The 21,559-nt window shown below is 46.0% G+C and overlaps 1 protein-coding gene across 5 annotated transcripts in view; it reads left to right on the top strand.

Annotated features, from left to right (window-relative positions):
- Positions 1–21,559, top strand: part of Prkce (protein kinase C epsilon) — a 515,277-nt gene that overhangs the window by 173,581 nt on the left and 320,137 nt on the right. For all 5 annotated transcript variants that reach the window (XM_085690953.2, XM_085690952.2, XM_085690954.2 and 2 more), the window contains one exon: positions 17,299–17,362. In XM_085690953.2, the coding sequence (XP_085547079.1) occupies positions 17,299–17,362 (64 nt within the window). The remainder of the gene's footprint in view (positions 1–17,298; positions 17,363–21,559) is intronic.

Here is a 21,559-nt window from a genome sequence, read left to right as displayed (position 1 = left end):
CTAGCAGAAGTTGGGGGGGTCTGAGTGGAGAGGGCAGGACATGCAAATGTGTTGGGGCAATTGTAGCAGCAGCAATCTCTCCTGCATGCTAACTTCGAAGCTTAGTCCAGTTTCTGCATTTTAGTTTTTTACCACACAGACTCCATCTGGCAAAGAGGGCCTAGAGTGAGTTCAGTGGTGCGTGAGGTCAGTGCTAAGGCTTGACTGACGCCTGCAGAGCGTGTGTGTGTTCATATGTGTGTGTGTGTGTTGTGCTGGGTTCAGGGTTTTTTGTTCTGTTTTGTTTTTAACCCATCTCTTTGAAAGGCAGAGAAAGTTAAAATTAAGAAAGCTTTTATGTGAAATTTATCTGACTGTGTTTGGTGGTGACCTCGGAGAGGAAGGAGGCAGGTCGGAGTAGTCTCCGCCCAGGGCAGCAGAGGTCAGGCCTGTAAAGGGAGAGCAGATGTATGTTTGCCTTCCTGGTCTGTGTGTCTGGGGGTCCCAGTGCCACCCCTCGTTCTTCCAGCTTCATGACTCAAAGCTCAGATGCAGATACTTCACCCAAAACTGTGGTCTGGGTTGTAGGAAAGCCAGACTTTATCAGATTTTTAGGTTAATTTATTTTGTGCTTTATATGTTACCCCAAACTACAAAAGGTCATAAGGCATGCATTCATAATCATGCAAATGAACATTGATTTAATTGCACAAATATGTAACTATTTACATTCAGTGGGATAGATATAGATAAGAAACAGCCTGTGGGCTGGTGAGAAGCTCAGTTGGTAATGGCATTTGCTGGGCCCGATTGCTTGAGTTCTGTTCCCTCACAGCAGAAACAAAGAGCTGATTCCTGGAGTCTTTCTATGACCTTTACACATGTACCATGGCATCCATGTGGGAGCATGTATATTTCTCTCTCTCTCTCTCTCTCTCTCTCTCTCCTACACATACACACTCACATATACACACACCCATGGTATATGGGAGCATGTATATTCTCTCTCTCTCTCTCTCTCCTACACATACACACTCACATATACACACACCCATGGTATATGGGAGCATGTATATTCTCTCTCTCTCTCTCTCTCTCTCTCTCCCACACATACACACTCACACAGACACATCCACACACACATACCCATGGTATATGGGAGCATGTATATTCTCTCTCTCTCTCTCTCTCTCTCTCACGCACACACACACACAAAGAGTAAATTAAAAATATAAAAACAGATATCCTTATGTCAATTTGGGTGAGGTTTTGTTGCCAAATTATATTGATTCAAATTTTTACAAAAAGAAAAAAAAAACTTTAGTTTTTTTTACCTTCAGGAAGCATACGTCTGTAGCTAAGGCCAGCCTTGAACTCCTAATCCTCCTGCCTCTACCTCCCATGTGCTTGGACTGCCGGTACACAGCAGCATACTTGTGTTCCAAACTGAGCTCTTAAGTGTCCACCTTTCACTTGACCTTCATATTTGTGTGTCCAGCTGTCCTCAGCATTGTCACCTTCTGCTGTGCAAATGCCCATACCCATTCTTCTCTCTGTCCTCGGCCTCTGTTCAGGAAAGGGCTCCTCCGTGGCTTCTCAGGCTCGAGGGCTCCACACTACACCCAACTTTCCTGTTCTTTACCTTCCACACAACCCCTCAGCCAATCCTTGAGCATATATGCACACTCTGCGACATCCCATCTCTTCCGCCACACCCACCCCTTCCCGACCAGCACTTGCTCTTGCTACCTGGCTGCCAAAGCCTTGCTCTCGTTCTCACCACACAGCGTGGAGACGAGTTATTTTAAAGCGGGAGTCACGGCATGCCATAGCTTTACACCAACTCAGCTTTGGCTCTCCAGTGCCACAGAACACATGGCACATCCTCTCTCTGACCTCAGTCCCTGCTGCTCCCTGTACATACATAAGGCCGCGTCTTCACCCACCTCTGAGTTTTTGCACATGCTCCTTGTTCTCCCCACGAAGTACATGGGCTGACTAATTTCAGTAATCAGGAAGGCTTTCCTCTGTGACCTTGGGTAATTATTTGTCTCCTATCTCAAACTTTGAACTTGCCTTTTTGTAAACAGAGCTGAACATACTGGAAGTGCCAACCAACTAAAGGTTCAGCACCTACACTGGGCATTGGCTACGATGAGGATTGACTTAAAGTTTGAAATTTTTATTTTCCTTGGACGTCTTCGAAAGGTTGAGAAACTCCTTTATGCTTGGGAAGTGGCCCTCCTCCCCTTGGTTAATTGACAATGGTGCATGGCCCTAAGTTGTCCCGAAAGCCTTTCATCCGACCTCTTCCAGTTCCTCTCAGGTGCTCTCAGGCAGTCTATGGAGTAGCAGTGTGATCTGTGTTGGTCCAGGTAGCCAGTGGAAATCCAAGAGCTCGCTTAGAGATATCCCCGGAGAAGCACCCTGACAAGCAGAACTTGGACATGCAAGCCTTAAAACCCATTTGCTTTGTCGATAGGAACTATTTTTCCCTTTAGCTGACTTGGTGTGAGCTTCAGAGAAGGAAGGGCAAGCTGTGTATCTAGCCGCATTCACCCATTCATCTGAAAGGGCCCAACCTTCAGAACTGTGTAGCCAACAAGACCTGGCTGGATGATGAGAGTTGTTCACATTCAGAGAACAGATAGTCCCTGCTTTCATATATAATTTGTACCTGAATTCATATGAGTTCACTTGGCTATAGAGAAAGCCAGCTGAGCACGCAAACATGTCATTATGGGTAAAGACAGGTTCCGTCTCAGAGAACGGAAAACTGTGCCACACTTCTTATATACATCACCCCACAGTTTTCACATAAATGTAAAAACGTTTAAAAATTTCCTGCTATCATAGAACAGACTCAAGTGATGGATATCTGACTGAGGGTAAAGTGCCATTGATTTTGCCTTGCCTAATAGATTTTATTTTACTTTCCCTGATGAGAGTCTGAGACCTGTGCTTGGTTTTCTTAGTGCCTTTTCCATGTTGAGCATCCAAGGCAGATAAGAAGGAAGTATTCCAATGGATGGTTGTAGAAGTAACAACCGCCACCTAAGGGGGGCTGTATGGCCCTTCATAACAGGACATTTGTTCATCATCGGATCAGTGAGGTTTGCAGGCTACGACAGTGTGTTACGTGAAAGGTATAAAATATGAAACAAGGAGCTACATCACCCCCACTTCCATGCCCCCCTACTGCATGCACTCATACACACACACACACACACACACACACACACACACACGGAATAGCCTCACCTTACAGAGAAAAGCATGCTGATCAAAAGTCAAGTTTAGTTCACTTCTCTTTTTGCTGTTGGGTTTTTTTTTTATTGTTGTTATTGTTTTTGTTTTTTCCAAGACAAGGTTTTTCAGTGTAGCTTTGGAGCCTGTCTTGAAACTCGCTCTGTAGGCCAGGCTGGCCTTGAACTCACAGAGATCTACCTGACTCTGCCCCCTGAGTGTTGGGATTAAAGGCATGCTCCAATACCGTCAGATTTAGCTCACTTCTTAAAGACATATTTTTGTGTATGTATATGTTTGTGTCATATGTATCTGGTGCCTACAGAAGAGGACGTCGGATCCCCGAGAACTGGAGTTACAGGTGGTTATGAGTCACACAAGGTGGGTGCTGGGAACTAGATGTGGGTCCTCTAGAAGGACAGCCACTGCTCTTCACCCCTGAGCTGAGTGTTCAGCCCCAACCAGCTCAGTTTTTGTATCTTTTTCTTGGTTTGTCTAGGCCGGGTCCAGCTGAGGAGCGCACTGGCCTCTCTCCCACTGGTTAGGAATGAGCAGTCTCCCACTGACCTCAAAATTAAACTTTTTAGAGATGTGCAATTTAAAGTCATGCCCTACTTTTAACTTGTATCCCCAAATTATATAAATTAAGAAAGCTGAGCTTCTGATTGTTGATTCTAAGCAGTTTACATACAGCCTGAACGTATTGTTAACATTTTTGTGCCTGCCTTTCCTTGTTTGTGAATAAAGGGATTTATCTGCATAATATTCTTAAAAGAATAGTGCACTTACGTTTAATCAAGAAGTGTAGTAGAAACTAGGAGAAAGGTAGAATGTTTAAAAACTATTCATATACACACACAAATCATACCTCAACCCCTTTTGCATAGGTCCTTTTTTAAAAATTGTGATTATAAATATATCACACACACACACTGGTCTTCACAAGATTGGATCATAGGGCACATATTCCTTTATAAACTAATTTTGACATTTAATACCACACTGTGAATAGTTTTTCATGTTATTAAGTATAATCTTAAATATTTTTGCATGGTGTGTAATGATTTGAATAGTCTGCCATTTATTTGGGTAGTAAGCTATTAACTAAATCATTACTTTCTAATTTGTTGTTCTTTAAAATGCTGTAATGATCATCTTTTGAAGATATGTAAATGAGATAAATTCCCAAAAGCAGAATTGCAAGGTCAAGGGAGTTTTGTTTTGTTTTGCTGTTGTTATGTAATGCCAAAGTCTTCTTTACACATGTGCAGCTGTTTCCACTCCATGGGCACACTCTTACACGAGTGTCTCTGTCTCCCTCATTCTTGCCAGCTCTGCAGAATATCACCTCAGGTGACATGTTTTGGAAATTTCCATTTGAGGTTTTTTTTAAGCAACTGTGTCTGTTCCTTTGTCCACTGAAGATTCCATGTACACAAGAGTAAAGGGGAAAACATGGAGAACCCCAGCACACTTATCCTGAAACTCTGGGCCAGGAGACAGCAGGATGCCACCCAGTGGAGCGCACTAGAGGGACTAAGGAGCTTCAGTTCAAAGCAGTATAGATCAGTGTGTCTTAGCCTGTGCGTTGTGACCCCACAGGGGTCAGATATCCTACTTATCAGATATTTGCATTATGATTCATACCAGTACTAAAATAACAGTTATGAAGTAGTAACTAGATAATTTTATGGTTGGAGCTCCCCCCCAAGATGAGGAGCTGTATTAAAGGGTTGCAGCATTAGGAAGGTTCTGCAGCCTAGCATGGAGACAGCTTCTCCATAGTGTTCTGAAAGACTCCAGGCTCGAAGAATGCTTACCCCAAGGGCAGGAGTGAAACCAAGAGCTTATGGATAGACCTAGCTGTAGAGATGTATGTTCCTTGATCTCAGTGCAGAAGGACCTGGAGCCAGGCTGACTCCTAGGGTGAAAAGTTGAAAGGCCCTTTGCAAAAGAAATGATAGAATATTTAGGGGAGAGGTAGAAATGTGGTGTGGAAGTTTCCAGAAGAAACCATTTCTCTGCTACTCCATAGACTGTGGCTGAGAGCACCTGAGAGGAACTGGAAGAGGTCGGATCCAGGCTTTCAGGACAATTTAGGGCCATGTACCATTGCCAATTAACCAAGGGAGGAGGGCCACTTCAGAAGCTTAAAGGAAAGCATCCGGGCTTCCTGCTGCAAGGGAGGACTCCTCTGTCCAACCCTAAGGGCAGATGGGAATGGTATTCTTCGAAATGTGCTGTATGTATGTACCAGAAGAAGAGAAGAGAGCCACAAGGAAGTAGGAAATCATATGCATAAACCCGATGTATTATTAGAAATAAGTTCAGTCAAAGGATAATAAGATAAAGTCAAGGAAATCTAGACTATGGAATTAAAAACCTATTTACATGGCCAGACACCTAAGGATCAATTCCGCTGGCCCAACATCCAAGTAATAGGTGTTTCAGAAAAAGAATGAAAATGAAATAAAAGACCATGACAAAGGATTAAAAAATAAATAGAGGAGTAACTTTGACAAGTTCAGAGTAGCTTCCACAAGTTCAGCACAGAGACACAGTGATCAAAAAATATATATAAAAAGTCTTTCTGAGGCACGTCCCTGTGAAATTTAGCAACAGCAAGAACAGCGAGGATGAAAAAGGGCCCCAGACTTCCAGAAAGGAAGCCACGGCCATCAGGCTGACATCAGAGTCTGTGTTGGCCGTATTGATGTTAAAAGGATGGTCTGATAGCGTATGTTTTTTTTTAAAAAACCTAGAATTCTGTATCTAATCAAGCTCACTTGTGAGGGCAGGCATGCCGAGTCTTAGCACACTGGCCTCATACCCACTACTAATCAGCATTGCACCCAGAATACACTTCCCTAGCCTAGACCCAGAACAAGAGAGAGTGGGTCCTGACAACAGAGACTGCACCCCAAGTCACGTCCAGCACCATAGCTGAGCACCAGCCTAGAGAGCTGCCGAGCCAAATGAGGGAGGGAACTCAGAAGGATCCTGGGAAACTTTGGGGGTTATAGAAAAACAACTGAATGGAAGCCAAAGACTCTGAGTTTGATGCTATGTGGTCCACTGAATAGCATGTGAGTTACCACTTTTGTACATGGATAAGAGTATGAATATGTACGTATACAGGCAGTTTATAAGGCCTTCGTATATGAACGATTTTAGTTTCCAGAGTTGAGAGCCACTGTGTAACAAAGCATGGAACTTAACTGTGGCAGGAAAACGGAATATCTACCTGCTTTGTCATCCTTGAGTGTCTAACAAAGATATAAATTACAAAGGTGTGGGGACGGGGAGGACGTGGAGTGCTGGAAGCACCGATGGTTTCTAGTTACAATGTGCAGGGCCAAGAGATAGCCTGGGGTTGATGCGATTAGAAATTGACATTTTAGATAGTCTTTTCTAGCTATTGAGAAAAATAGAGGCGCAAACGAGGTGTGTGTGTGTGTGTGTGTGTGTGTGTGTGTGTGTGTTGCTGAGGATCAGACTAAGGTCCCCATCTATGTGAGGTGAGTTTATTCCACTGACCTCGATCAACTGCCTAAAAACTGAGAATTCGGACATGGAATGTCTAGTGGAAAGGGAATGAGGAGGAAGGTGACTGCTGAACCAAGTTCCCATCTATCACAGCAGCAAGGCCAAGAAAACACCTGGAGAAGAAGCCAGGGAATTGAGGCATGTGTTATTTAAAGGCATGGCAGTGGTCATGAGAAAAACTTCAATAGGGATTGTGAAAGATCTGTCCCTCCTGGGAGTGATGGGGCGGAAGACTCTCTTCTCATCTCAAGCAGGCAAGTGAGTTTTGCCTTCTGAAAAACAAGCACACCATTAGAGTCAGTTTGGGTCAAATTTTAGTTCAAAATAGTGCAGAAATACATAACTCAGGAGAAAGAACACGGTCGGTTTGGCAAAGAAAAGGAAAAAGACCTGACCCCTTTTAATTTGTTTCTTTGTGTTTTTGAACCAAGTTATTTCTAAGTGTTTTTGACTCTTAGATTTCAAGCTTCTACAAGCTTTGCCAAACTGTTCTTTTTCCTCAGAGAATATGATTCCAACAGTATGGGGCAAAGCAAAAACAAATCAGACTTGATATCCAGAATATCGTCACTTAGGAATGTGCCCGGGGGGCACCGACTGCCGGGGGCACCGACTGACTGCTGTTGGGTAGCCTGCATCCTGTTTGTCTTCACTGATCTGCCTGGCTGCTTTGCTATGGTTTCAAGTACTTTGAACTCAGGTTTTTTAAGAGGACAATGCAGGCTTTCATGGCTTCATTGTTGAATCCAAAAAGTATCACTGTTTTTGTTAGCTACAAAGCCTGGGCTCAAGGGATAGCTCACAAGGAGATGAAGAAATCAAAGCAAGTGCCACACAGCCTGGAACAGGCAGTGCTGGGATTTGAACCCAGGCAGTCTGGTGTCAGTGTCTATATACTCCATCTCTAAGCCATGCTGGTCTAATGTGAGGAGCAGGAAAATGAAGTAAGTATACATCTAAATGTGTAGTTGGACTTTCTAGCAAGGACTCCCCAACAATGGCACGGAAACTTATTAATTATGAAAGCTCAACTGATAGCTTAGACTTGTTTTTAGCTAGCTTTTAACTTAAGAGAACCCACTCCTATCCATCTGTGTGCTGCCCCGAGGCTCACTTATCTATGTACTGTACTGTCCATCCTGTTTTTCTGCTTCCTCCCTGCCTCCCCGTGTCTCCTCCCAACATTCTCCGTGCCTGGACATTCTGCCTAGCTATGGGCCGTTAAGCTTTTTTATTAAACCAGTCAGAGTGGCACTTCTTCACAGTTGTCAAAAAGATTATTCCCAAACAAAATGCAAGATAATAGCAAGGAGCTTTTCACTTCGGAATGACCAGGGTCAAGGATTACGTTTTCTGCTATTTGTTCCGTTTGTGCCCACACCACCTTCTGTTAGGGCATATGGCTGTGTTTTGTCGTTTTCTTCCAAGATAGAGACGCTATCCATCCTGCTTTCCTGCTTCCTTTGTGTCTCCTTGTGTCTCTACCCTTTCCCCTAGAACTCTCCGTGCCTGGAAATCCTGCCCAGCTATGGGCAGCACCTTGCCAGTGTCCATCCTCGTACATGCCCCCCTTAGGCTTGGCTCACCATCAAGTGTTTGCTGGTCTTGGACAGACTTTTCAGTGCTTAATTGTTTTGCGCCACCTCTGTCACCAGAAGAAGCTGCTAGCTCTCTCTGAGCCGCTGGAAAGAGAAAGCAGCAGATTTGAACTTGTGTTTACTGCACTTGTGGTCTATCGAGAGCTAAGGTGTGTCATGCAGGTTTCTGCTCTAGATGATGTAAGATTCACAAAGGTGGGCTGCTTTTCAGTTAGTTCCCATGACCTTGTTGTGAATGATGAGAAAACAGAGTGCCCACCAGATCTGAGGGTTACTTACTAAGATGTGTCCAATAGTGAAAGCCAACTCAACCAATACACTTAAAAGGACATTTTATTTTGTGAAAAGTTGCTGACTTAAAACTATATAACAAATGATCCTGAATAAAAATTTAAAAACAAAAGGGTTAGGAACGGAGAAGAAGACCCGATTCTGGTCTCCATATCCTGTGGTGTCCATCTCGTAAGGAGGCTTCCACTTCTTGTTGACCAAATGTCTTGCTAGTGGGTGGGAAGATGTCTCAGTGGGTAAAGCCCTTGCCTCATAAGTGTGAGACCCTAAATTCAGAATCCCATAATCCATATGAAGCCAGGAAAGGTCGTATGTTCTATAATTCCATTGTTCCTACAGTGAGATTAGATACAGAGCTTGGAGAATCCCAGGAAGCTTGTGGGTCAGTTAGCCTGGTGGATGTCACAGCAGGCACCAAGAGATCCTGTCTGGAGCAAGGTAGATGCCGAGGACCAACATCCAAGGATGTGCTCTCCTCTCCATGTGTGTTTTAAACATGTGTGTTCCTATACTTAAACACTCACAGATACAGGAGAATCAAAACTAAATTTAAATAACTTACAAAAACCTTGAAAGCAAGCGTTCCCCTAGAGAGGCTCTATATCTGGAGTGTGTGCGTCCACCCACACACGAACGCCCTTGTTTTGCACGACAGCTTGGCATATAAACACTTTGCATCTTGTCGTTCCCACTTCTGAATCCCAGATACCGCCCAGCACATTTAGATCTTTTTCTTACTTGCAGAGTGATATATCAAATGGTGTTTGTTTATTTATTTATTTATTTATTTATTTATTTATTTATTTAGCTTTTTCGGTGCATTTTGGTCTTTCAGGTCCCCACTAACCACTACAGAGCGTTTGGAAAAGTCATCTCATTTTGTCTGTGAGAAAATGGAGATCCACACTTAGAGAAAGAGGGTTAAAGAATCCGGTAGACTCTTAAACCCACATGTTGGATGTGTTTTTCTTGCTATTATTGTATTTTGATCCCAGACGACAGGAGAGGGTGGCTCAGCTGTGTGCCTGCAAGTGTGTTCGCATGTGTGGGTGGTGTGTGAATGTATGCACCCACGCGGGTAGGTGTACATTATGTTGTGTGACAGATGTGCTCGTGAAAAACTCTCAATGAGTCTTTTTATTTTTAAAAATGAAACATGAAAATTTAAATGCTCTGGGGGTGGAAAGATGGTTTTTTATTTAAAGGAAGCTTGTGGAGGAACCCTTATGGGAAGTTAGACTTTTTTTTTTTTCTTTATAAAGAGCAACTTCATTGAGAATCAACTCTCAGCTAAGGGCGGCCATTTTGAGTGCATAGCTTGATGCATTTCCTCAAACGTATGTACTAACCCCGTCATCACCACATTGAAGATGGAGAAAATGTCCATCTTCCCAAAGACTCTTCTACGTCTCTTGACAGTCATTGGTCACCTCTGCCTCCAGGATGTAGTCACCTTTGTGATTCTTGTCACTGTAAGTTAGTGTTGCCTGTTTCAGGACCTTATGTAAATGGAACCATATGGTGTTTGGTGTCTTTGGCACAGCGTATGAGTATTGCTAATTTATTCATTTTTATTGCTAAGCAAACTTCCATTGTGTGGATGCCGTGCAGGTTGCTTATCCTCGTACCCGCCGTTGTGTGTGGAGTTGCTTTCAGTTTGGGGCTCCCAGGGAGCGGGACGGCTGGGGACGCTTGTGTACAGATTTATGTCTTCAAAACAAGTCACCTCCATCATCCATCACCCACCTGTGCAGACCCAGTGTCCGTGAATGTTGAAGTAACTTAATAGGACATGCTTCTGGAGAGGCAACATGCGCAAATGTCTGTTGGTTCTGGAGAGCACTTGTCCAGCACGCGTGAGACCCGGGGTTCAGTCCCCAGCACTGTACAAACAAAGGCTGGTTAGCGAGACTCTGCCCTGCAGGGATGTACACGAAAGCCTGTACAGCATCTGTGTGTGGGAACGGGGTGGATGAGTGCACTCGTGTGCACATATGGAAGCCAGACGAGGATGCCACATGCCTCCTTTTTTATCATCCTTCATTTTAATTTTGACGTCGGGTCTCTCATGGAACCGGAAGCTTGTGGATTTGGTTAGGCTAGTTGACCCGTGCGTGACTCCATGGATTTGCCTGCCTCTGTCCTCCCTTGCTGGAGTCATAGGTGTGAGTGGCTATGCTCAGCGTTTTCATGTGGGTGCTGGGGATTTGAACCCAGGTTCTCTTGCTTTCATCACAAGCACTCTTACCCACTGAGCCACCTCCTGCCCCCTGTGTAATCTCTTTACACTACAGTGAGAGTCATTTGAGGGGAAAAAAACAACCCTTCCCCATTATTTTATGGAAGCGGTTTCTATGGTTGTCCATTATCAGAGTGGAACCATGAAAAACATTCATTACGTGGACCCCACAGCCTCTTGACCAGTGAGTGTGTGCTGTCGGTGGTGACCAGTGAGTGTGTGCTGTCGGTGGTGACCAGTGAGTGTGTGCTGTCGGTGGAATGGGTGGCAGATTCCTCCCCTGATGAGGAGCCACAACGTGCTAGCTGCTCCAACATTGCCGTGTCCGTGCCTTGATGACCTCAGTTTTTATGTTTGAATGTTTTTCAATATCATAGTATTTGTATACAATGCACTAGGGTCAAATTCACACCCCTACTCCCCTTCCCTCTCTTGCCATGGCTCGGTGCTTTGAACTTCCTCTGAGATGCTGGCTCCCAGATGGTCCCTCTCTGCCTGGTGTCTCCCATGCCAGAAAGCCCTGAGGCTGTGTTGTGCCTAAGTGTGGGAGAATGGCCCAAACTGAAGGCTACAGACTTGGGTACTGAGTCTTCCTTTTGTTTTCTCTCTCACTTTCTCTGGTATTTGTTAAGCAAGCCTTTTACCACCGTGTTAGATCTTCTTTTGTACTTTAGTGTGTATGTGTTGTATTCGTGTATGTGAGCACATACATGTGTGTGCGGAGCAATGAGTAGGTTGATGCTATGTGAATCCTTCCTCTATCATTTTTCCCCCTAACTTTTTGAGATGCACCCCTCCCTTGACTTGGAGGGACTGCCTGTTGACTGGGTAGTCAGTGAGCTCCAGATATCCTCCTGTCTTTATAGCCCCGAGCAGTGGGATTGCACCGTGTATCCTCACACCTGGCTCTTACATGGATGCTGGGCATCTGAACTCACATCCTTGTGCTTAGGCAGCCGGCATCTCAGTGACTGAGCCATCTTCCCAATTTTCTCTTATGATTTGGAGTCAGGGTCCTACAAAGTTGCCAGTGCAGGCCTTAACTCAATTGTGGCCTAGGCAGGTTTTGGATTTATGGGCCTCCTGCCTCCGTCTCCTAAGTGGTTAAGATTACAGACCTGGGCCACTATGTTCAGCTTCCTTTCCGGATGGTTCTTCTGCTTCCTACATCTTCCCCAACCTTTCCCAAGGAAGGAAGAAAGAGAAACAAAACATCTAATTACTTGAGTCCCGGTAGGTGGACCCAAGCCAGTGCAAACCAATCTCCCCATCTATCCTTCCCTCCAAGCTCGGTGCCTGTGGATGGTGAGAAACAGGAAGAGAAACCAGGTGGCCTGAGCCAGGTCTGGGGAAGTTTATCTAGAGGTCTCAGGTGAAAGTTGGCTTGTGGTTAGGAGGAAGTTTCACTGAATTTCAGACCGCCTAACTCTTGAAATCCTTGATCCACTAGACACAGGCATAGATACCTGTGGTCACTGAAGCCTGAAATATACTTTGTAGGTAAGGAGGTTGTTGATCATTCCCTGGTAGTGTTGTGATTATTCCAAACTACTTCTTCCAGCATTTCTGATGGGGGACGGGTGTGGGGTGCTGGAAGGGTCCTTGGCCTGAGAGTTAGGAGCTGAGGGTGGCTAGCTCTTTTTAAGTCATCTATAATACTCAGTTATGGGGCTGTATTCCTAGAGACAAGGTAGTGATGATGACCTTGACATCACGAAGCAGATGTGCCCTCATTGGCATTCTGTGGCTACACTGGCTATAACTCAACTTTAACATTGTTTGTTTATTTGAAGTGCTAGAGTTTGAAACAAGGACCTTGTGAATCTAAGCAAACACTCTGCTACTGAGATTTTCTGAAATGGAGTCTTATTATGTTTCCCAGGGTTGCCTTGAACTCATAACCTTCTTGTCTCTACTTTGGGAGTATTGAGATTAAAGATATGTGCTACCATCTCTGATTCTTATTCATAGACCAATGTATTACCTGTTACCTTACAGGTAAATTATGAGGAATAAATAAAAATCAACCCATGAAGGGCATAAGAGAAGGTCAGTCACCACCCAGAAGTCCATGTGAGTCTTTGGTGTTGACACTCTGCTGCTGCAGGGGTTTCTGTCTCTGTGACATTTTCCTTCATTGGAATGAATGGCGTCTTCACACACACCTTCCCTGGTCTCAGTGCAGTGCTAAGGATGTACAAGGCATCCCTCTGCCTTAGGAAGGTTGGGTCTGGGAAGCCAATGGCCACTGGAAAGGATGAGACCAACATTGGCGATGTGGCTGGGAGGATACTAATACCCTTCCAGGGTATTAGTGAGGCCTCTCTGGGGTAGCAGAAAGCTCGAGTCTGATCTCGGAGTGGAGGCAGAATCAATTCCTTCCATGATGAGGTAGTTTTGGGGGGACACCGCGGTGAAAGCTCACTATGGTCCCCTTTCCTGTCTGGAAACTGAGACTGTCATTGACTTCATAAGAGTAAGCCAAGGCGTGTGAAGGCATCTGAAGCCAAGTTGATGCCCAGGAAACCTGTGACATCCCTTCTTCCTATCTGTCATGGCATCATGGACCTTTTGCCTGTCCCTGAATTGCCCCCAGGTTGGAAACAAAGCTTACCTTTATTGATAGTCATAGTAGCACTAAAAAGTTATTTGATATCTTGTAAGGATATATAGTAATATTAGGGAACGCAAAATGTCTTCTGTGTATATGGGGGGATTTGTTAGAGTAGAAAGGATTTTGGACTATAGAGGAGGAACTTGAAGACTGTGTGTGTGTGTGTGTGTGTGCGTGTGTGCGCACGCGCGCGCGTGTATGATGTGTATACGCATTGTACTCATGTGTGGCATGGCACTAATATAGAGAGGGACTAGAGGAAAACTTGTGGAGTTGGTTCTTTCCTTCCACCATCTGGGACTGAACCTTAGATCATCAGACTTAGTGGCAAACCCCTCTACCCGATGAGCCATCTTGTAGAGCCTCCTTGTTTCAGGGCATCTGGTCCTGGTCGGTTCTCTTTTCCACACATTGAATATTTCCTGAGTGCCAAATGCTTTGCATTTCTGTCTCATGGAATTTCCATGACAACCCATTTCACAGATGTAGCCAAGGCTTATGGAGAGGAAATAATTGCCTGAGGTCACTCAGCGGGTAAGAGACAAAACTGGGATTCAGTCCTGGTATGAGGCCAGGGACTGTGGACATCTCCCCCACTGTCTCCTTGGCTTCTGGCCCTGGCTAGTGGGGAAGCCAATGGTGATTTAGCTTGAGGGCAGATCGCAGTCCAAGAGAAAGGGAAAGTAGCTAGGAAGTGTGTCAAGGAGATGCAAGAAGTCTAGAAAGGATTTTCCGAATAGGGTTACAGCTGGAGCAAGTGGGATGAGCCTGCACTGCAGGTGGGGTTCAGAGCTGACCTGGGAATGGCTGGAGAGAGGGGTGGGGTCTGCTCCTAAGTCGTTCCAGCTGCCTGGCACCGGTATGGATGCCCTCTGAGACTGCAAAGTTGCAGGCCTGGGAGCTCACATTGCTTCTTTATCTAGGCCAGGCAACCATGGGCAGAATCTGTGATGAAATAGACTTGGCTGTGAAGCTCGACCGCTTTCTACCACACTCTGTACTCGGCCACCCTTCCAGTCACCGGCACGGAAGTCCCGCCACCCTGGATGGAATCTCAAAGCCTCCTCGTTCGGCTGACTGGGGCTTGGCCAGAGCTCCGCAGCCATCTGCTCACCCTGCAGAGCTCTTTGTTGCTTTTGGCAAGTTTAATGGCTTAATTTCTATTTTTCGGTTGGGAAATGCAGTTCGCTAGCATCAAGGGAGCCATGGGTGCTAAGATAGTTTCTGATAGCTATCTTGAATGGTAATATCCTAATACATTTTACTGTCAATGACCGGTCCTCCCCGCTACGATCCGCACTCCCCCTTTGCAGAGATAGGCTCGGTGCCCGCCTTTGGATAGGCCTCGCTGCCCGTCTCATTCTTTCCCTGCCCTCCTCCCTGCCTTACACAGATAGCATTGTGCTTCACCAATACAGTCTGCAGCCGTGGGAAATCTCTGACTTGGAGGATATGAGAAAGTGTTTCATTTTGTTTGGGGGTTTGCAGAGATGATCTAATCTCCAAAAGGCATACATTATTTGAATTCCATGCTCGAGGGGCAAAAGGGCTCCTGATCGTTTTGAACTTTGGCAGGGATAGAATTCTGGTTTAGCGCTGTTCAGCAGGGCCAGTGGCTGGCTTTCCTGTTTGTAATTCCATGCCAGGGCCGGGGTTTGTTTATGGTGGGGTCACACTCGTGCTTGAGAGCTCCGGGGAAGCTTTGCTTTCTTCACAGATTTGCAATGACAAACCCAGGAGGTGGAATTGCACGAGAAAGGATCACGTGAGATCCCCGGTTGGGTATTTGGTTCTCATCTGGAGCCAAGGCTCAGACAAGTGCATCCCGTGGTGTCCCTGGATGTGACACAAATCTGCTCACTGCCCTCCTTCACTCTCTGACCAGAGTGCCTGAACTTCCTTCAGTTGCCTCACCAGTGGGAGAGAGATCACCTGATGCTCATGAAAATGCGAAGCAGATAGTTAGCGTTCTCAGCCCTGAGGGGCTAAGTCTGGCTGTGCAACACAGCTCCTGAGTGGCTCTAGAAACTGTAACTCTGGACAGGGTAGGGGCGACCTGGAGAGGACATCTGTTCATCCCGAGTGTCTTTCCCTCGCACAGGTGTTCATAGATGGTCGTTGTGTGGCCGCTTCAGCTTCCCTCTCTGCGTCTTGTGTAATTGCTGCTTCGGTGCAAGTCACAAGTCTTTGTTTCTCCCTGGGCATGAAGACTTGAAGCAGTGGCGGACACAGAATATGCGTTAGAATCTGGAGCCTTTTCCCACCTCCCCAAATGGGTATTGGGTGTTTTCTGGCCAAGAGACGTGAGCTAAGGGTGGGAATGTGGCCTGGGGGAGAACGGCATGGACAACTGTGCTACAGTTTACTAAAAACTGATGAGGATGTGTCTGGTGTGCTGTGGGAACCCAGAGGAGGGAGGAGTGCGGCCTGATGGGAGTATCTGGAAAAGCTTCAGAGAGGAGGCATAAATTGCCCTTGACCCTGAAGGAGCAGGAGACGGTCACCACACTGCCTCTTCCTAAGAATTCCTCGCTAAGCATGTGCTTGCTCTTTGCTGGGGACCGTGGAAAAATTACAGGAAGGGATGCTGGTTCCTGTTCTTAAGAAATGCACAGCTTGTTGGGGCGCAAGCCTGGCACTGCTGAGCCCATTGGAACTCTGTGTCTCCAGATGGCCGGTGTGGGTGGGAGGGTTCCACCGTGTGGACTTAGAGAGCCAAGGCTTCCAGAGTTCCTACTCTCTCACACACACAAAGCACACTTTCTACAAAAAGGGTTCCTGCTTTGCCAAGATGTCTTAAGAGGTCCAGTCCTCTGATTTCCTTCCCACTGCCTGGTTCTGTGTGGTGGGAGTTAGTTGAGTTCGAGTAGGGGAGGGAGCAAATTGGGCATAAAAGGAGAAGCCGTGGGTAAGCAGTTAGATGGACTGGCTCGCTCTTTACAGCCTGCTGGAGTCTGTGGGTCACAGAACACCCATGTAGCCAGCACAGAACCAAAGCATGGGGGACTCAGGGCAGAGCGGAGTGGACTTTCTGCGTCTTTGCTTTTGTGGTTTCTTCTCTGACTGCTCTCGTCCATTGCTCTCAGGATCCTGCTGCTCGCTGTTTATTTTCTCCCTCTTATTAGCTGAGCTCATCACTGTCCTGGTTTTTAACATCACAATGAGATTTGAATCACTGAGAACAGGAGTGACGTCTTACGGGTCTCTTGTTTTCCTGAGAAGCAGTCCTATTGAATAAAGGACCCGCGTTCCTTTGGGTGATCTTGGCATCAAATCTCAGCACTGACGCTTAGCCTGGACCTTTGAGCAGTTTCCTTATCTGTACAAGGCAATAACGCAAGGCCTTCCAACCTTCATGCAGTTGACCTGGTAGGCTGGGTGATCCTTAGCTGTGGGGATTGCCTTATACGTGTGACTTCCCTGGTCACTTTAGGTACCAGTTACAGCTTTCTCTCTGCGAGTCATGACCGTCAGCGTCTAGACAGTCATGCCTCTACAAAGCCATCAAGTATCCATTGTAAAGCAAGGTCCCTCCCAGTTTAAGACCCCTGATTGATGCTGCCTTTTGGGGGTGCTCCAGACCTCCAGACCTCCTGGTACAGCACAGTAGATGTTCCCTCAGTGCTGGAGCTCCTTCCCTCCTAACTCGCCTCGCTCTTGACACAGTGTGGGCTGCTGAGTGCATGGGGCTGCTCCTCTGGCTACAACAGTTCTGGGTGGAAATGTGGACCCTCGAGCGGCCCACCCGAGCACTAACAGACCCGCTCTCATTTTCTTCCTTGCAGATCGATCTGGAGCCAGAAGGAAAGGTGTACGTGATCATCGATCTCTCGGGGTCATCAGGTGAAGGTAGGAGAGCATGACCTCTGACCCTCGTCCTGTTGTGTTGAGCCCTGGTCTTCTGGGTCTCCCCATTCCTACCGTGGCCAGGGCATTAGAACGGTGACATTTAATTAGTTGGCATGCTGTAGCAGGGGAAGGTTCTTCTGAAGATGCTGTGCCCATGTACCAAAAGGAGCCAGCCATCTGTTAGTAGTGGAGCAGAAGGAGGTTTCGGACTTGCCGAGAGACCAGTAACACAGGCGTTTCCAAATGCTGTGTGCAGGGCAGATGCCAGTGGAGCGCACCCTCTCCCAGGAGGCTCTGTGGGGTTTGTGTTGTGTATGGTGAAAAGGAAGTAAAACCAGTTGGTCTAACGGTGTTCAGAAACGGAACAAAGAGGGTGGCAGACTTTAGAGTCTTACACGTTTGCACCATTTGCAGATTCATTTTACTGATTGCTCAAAAGGCAAATGAAGCTGATGAGATGAGACAACACACAGGTTTTCTCTGATATTTATATTTATCTTCTTTCTTCTTTTTGCATCCTCTTCTCTTGACTCCACACACCCTTGTTCATGTAATATCTCTTAAGTGCAGCATTGTATGTGTGGGGAAGACTGTACAACCAGGGTACAAGGGGAGGCTAGAAAATCAGCCTTGTCCAGACGGGTGTAGGGCAATTATGGCCGACTTGGGCACTAGATAGGGTAGTGAGTAAACAGAACTGAAATGCATTGACTGACCTCATCTTTCCTCTCCTCCTCTCTCTGTGGTCAGGGAGACACAACAGTTGGTATTAGAGGCATGGAAGAGAGACTGGAAGACAGTCTCCGCTTCCCCTTAGAGGTGAGGGAAAGAAATGGTGTTTGGGGTCTGTGTCCCCAGTTGGAAGGTGGACTTTCTTGTCCTTAGTTCTCCCAGCTAGAAAACCTGGCCATTTCACACACTCACACAGATTATAAGCACAAAGTCACACACACACACACACACAGAGAGAGAGAGAGAGAGAGAGACAGACAGACAGACAGACAGACAGACAGACAGACAAAGAGCGTCTCTAGGTAAAGGCTGTGATGGGAGAAAACTTACGTAAGTAAGATCAAAGGCGCTAGGTCAGGGGTTCTCAACCTGTGGGTCGCAACTGCTTTGGGGCCACATATCAGCTATGTACATTATGATTCATAACAGTAGCAAAATTACAGTTATGAAGTAGCAGTGAAATAATTTTATGCTTGGGGGTCACCACGTGTGAGGGACTGTATTAACATGTCTCAGCCTCTGGAAGGCTGAGGACCGCTGCTCTAGGCAAATGTTCGTTGATAGTGGCACCTGATCACTTTCATCTGGCTTGTCCGTCGTCGGTCTCAGCAGGTGCTCAGAATCTTTCCATAATCACGGGCATATGGGGACCACACCAGAGCTGGGGCCTCTTTTAATCGTTTTTGATGGTTTGGCATAGGTTAAAAGCTTTTCTCGTCCTTTTAAACTTGGTATCTTCCATGTTCTGCTCTTCATTGCCATTGTGCTTGGTATGCCCAGCTTCCCGTCTCTGTTGTCGGCCCTGCACAGCCAGGAATAGAATATGCCGTTGAAGAGCTGAGGATTTGACAATCTGTAGTGTGAAATATTTAAACCTACAAAAATAAAGTGAAATAAAACAGTCAGGTGAAGACAAAGCAACCTATCCTAGCACAGGTGGTAAATGCCTAAGGGCTCACCCACTCTGGAAGCTGAGACAAGAAGATGCCTTGAGTCCAAGAGGCATGCACATTCAGGCCAGTCTGAGAAGTAACAAAGCAAGCAAAGAGGGAGGCTTGCAGTTAGTTGCCTTAAAAAATTGTAAGCACAGTATGAAAGCCCAGCTTATCAGACTTGAGAGTTTACAATAACGTCCTGATTGTAGATGTTGGAAAAAATGTTTGATAAACAAAAATCAATTCCTTTTTTCCTGTTCTTTCCCCAACCTTAATTAAACATGCATTTCCTGCGCCAAGATGCTAGGCAACCAATGGCAGGCTTGAACTATTTTTTTTTCTCCTCAAAAAGATTAACGGCTTGCAAAATTATAAACAGCATACTTTTTTTTACATTAGAGAGAATGGAAATGGACAATGAATGAATAAATAAATCAGAAGCAATTGATTTTTTTCTGCCTCTACGCTTTATTGCATGCGAATAACTGAAGCAATTTTCATTGGGTTAAATTCCAACTCTATTTTTTTTTAATCTCTTTCATCTAAAGAAAATAGAGTTTACTTTAGAAACGCTGACACATGCCAGGATCTGTAAAGTACTAGCATGTGTTGCTGTACAGTCAAGAGGGCTCTCTTTTCCCTCTGCTGGTCTAGGCATGGGATTCCCTTCTGTGAATGGCGGGCAGACGCTCCAGGGGCCTGTGCTAGCTCCATTTGTACCATATCCATCTCTTCCTCTAGTCCTGTGCCCAGCCTGAGAGGGCTCTCAGTCTGGAGGTGGTTTTGGCTGTGTAAGGGTTGGGAAGGTGGAAGAAAGACTTGGAGAGGGATAAACCATGGCTAGAAGTCACAGAGAATCCAACTACTCAAATGCACTACAAACTGTGGATTCTACTCACAGGTCCTCGTCCACTCTCTTTCTTGGGTGCAGATTCTAGTTGTGTTCTATGGAACGGTGAACTGAGGGGGTCACTACCCTATTACTCTACCACCAGCATCACTTCAGCAGCCCTGTCTCCATGCTCCGCCCCCATCAATGGGAAGAACAGATTCATAGATACTGCACACATGTTCCAACACATGCAAATTCCAGAGAGTGCATAGGGAGGTGTGGGGGGTGTCCGTGTGAATACACCCCCCATCTTCTAGGGTGTTCCAACGGTTCTTTTTCTTGCTAACATGCTGTTAGGAAGCTTGGGTGTTTACATCCGCTGCAGCAGGCTCTAATGTGATTTCTAACCATCTAATAAAATTCCATCACTTGCACATCCTGTGCTGGTCACCATAATGGGATTTGACTAGTGTGTGCTTTGGCTAAACTGGGGAACTTGACCCCAGACATAAGGGGATCAGGCCAGTTGACACTGAAGGTCATTTCCGGTCATGTGATGTTATTCTTCGCTGTAATTAAATAGACATCTGTGTCAGAGCTCATGGCCAACGAGTGGGTACGATCTGCAGCTGACAGAAGGGTCGTATCTTCTCATAGGTGTTTCACTAATATCACACAACATTCTTGTGTGAGCCCCAGTCTGAGATAGTCCTTAGTTTGGCTTTCATCATGAATAGCAACCGTTTGGCTCCCTGGTAAGCCTGGCACTATTGGCTCACTCCGTAATTAGGTCAAAGCATAATTAGCTCAGGTAACAGAAGTATAGACAGCAACTTCTCGAATGTGTAAACAGTTGTTTCTTGCAGTGAATGCAAGTTATTATTTCTGCCTTCACTGTCATTTGTATGTGACTTCTTATTCGTTATAATAATATGGCAATGCTTCATTATTACAGACCCTCTGGATGGGAGATGGTTAGGGCCTGAGCTGTGGGATCTTCCTCTGCTTTGCATCTGGGGGCCATGTTCATCTTAGATCATTCAGAGTCTAAACTGCAATAGAAATTGTACGAAGTAGGGCCCGTTGGATGTCGGGCTCCCAAATCTGTCTGCAACAGTGTACAGGATCCACAGTAGAAGTTGAATGACTTTTGCCCTACAAACACCACACATACTACATCGAGTCTGGTCCTGGTGGGATTGTGGACTATGGATGTTGAAAAGCAGGGGGCAGAGCCCACTTACCCCTCCTTTCTGCAGTCACATGATGCTGAAGTGCACGGTGTCCTCTGTAGAAAAGAGCATGGCCCTGGTAGTCCATCAGACCTGGGCGGGAATCCCGGCTGTTTTACTCACTCGCTTAGCTTCGGATTCTTCACCCAGAAGATGGGGATGAGGAGACATTTCCTTTGGACATAGTTTTGGAGACTCCATTCTTGTCACTCAGTGTAAACCTCATTCACACTGAAGTAAACCTGGGAGAACTGCTATGGAAAGACGGCTGTAAGAAGAAGGCCTTGAGACAGTGTTCATGTATACAAAGATGCTCAATGACTATTCAGAGACCCCAGAGCAGGGCTGTGGGTGTAGTTCATCAAGGTCACATCAAGAGTAGCGGGCCAGCTCTTCAGGAAAAGGATGGAAGACAGGTTTCTGACTCTGGGTGTGGGTATACTTCAGACCACACTGCAGGCTCCCC

This window comes from Myodes glareolus, chromosome 6 (assembly GCF_982192425.1).
Source record: "Myodes glareolus chromosome 6, mMyoGla1.1, whole genome shotgun sequence".
Classification (NCBI taxonomy): domain Eukaryota; kingdom Metazoa; phylum Chordata; class Mammalia; order Rodentia; family Cricetidae; genus Myodes; species Myodes glareolus.
This window is presented reverse-complemented; position numbering and strand designations above follow the sequence as displayed.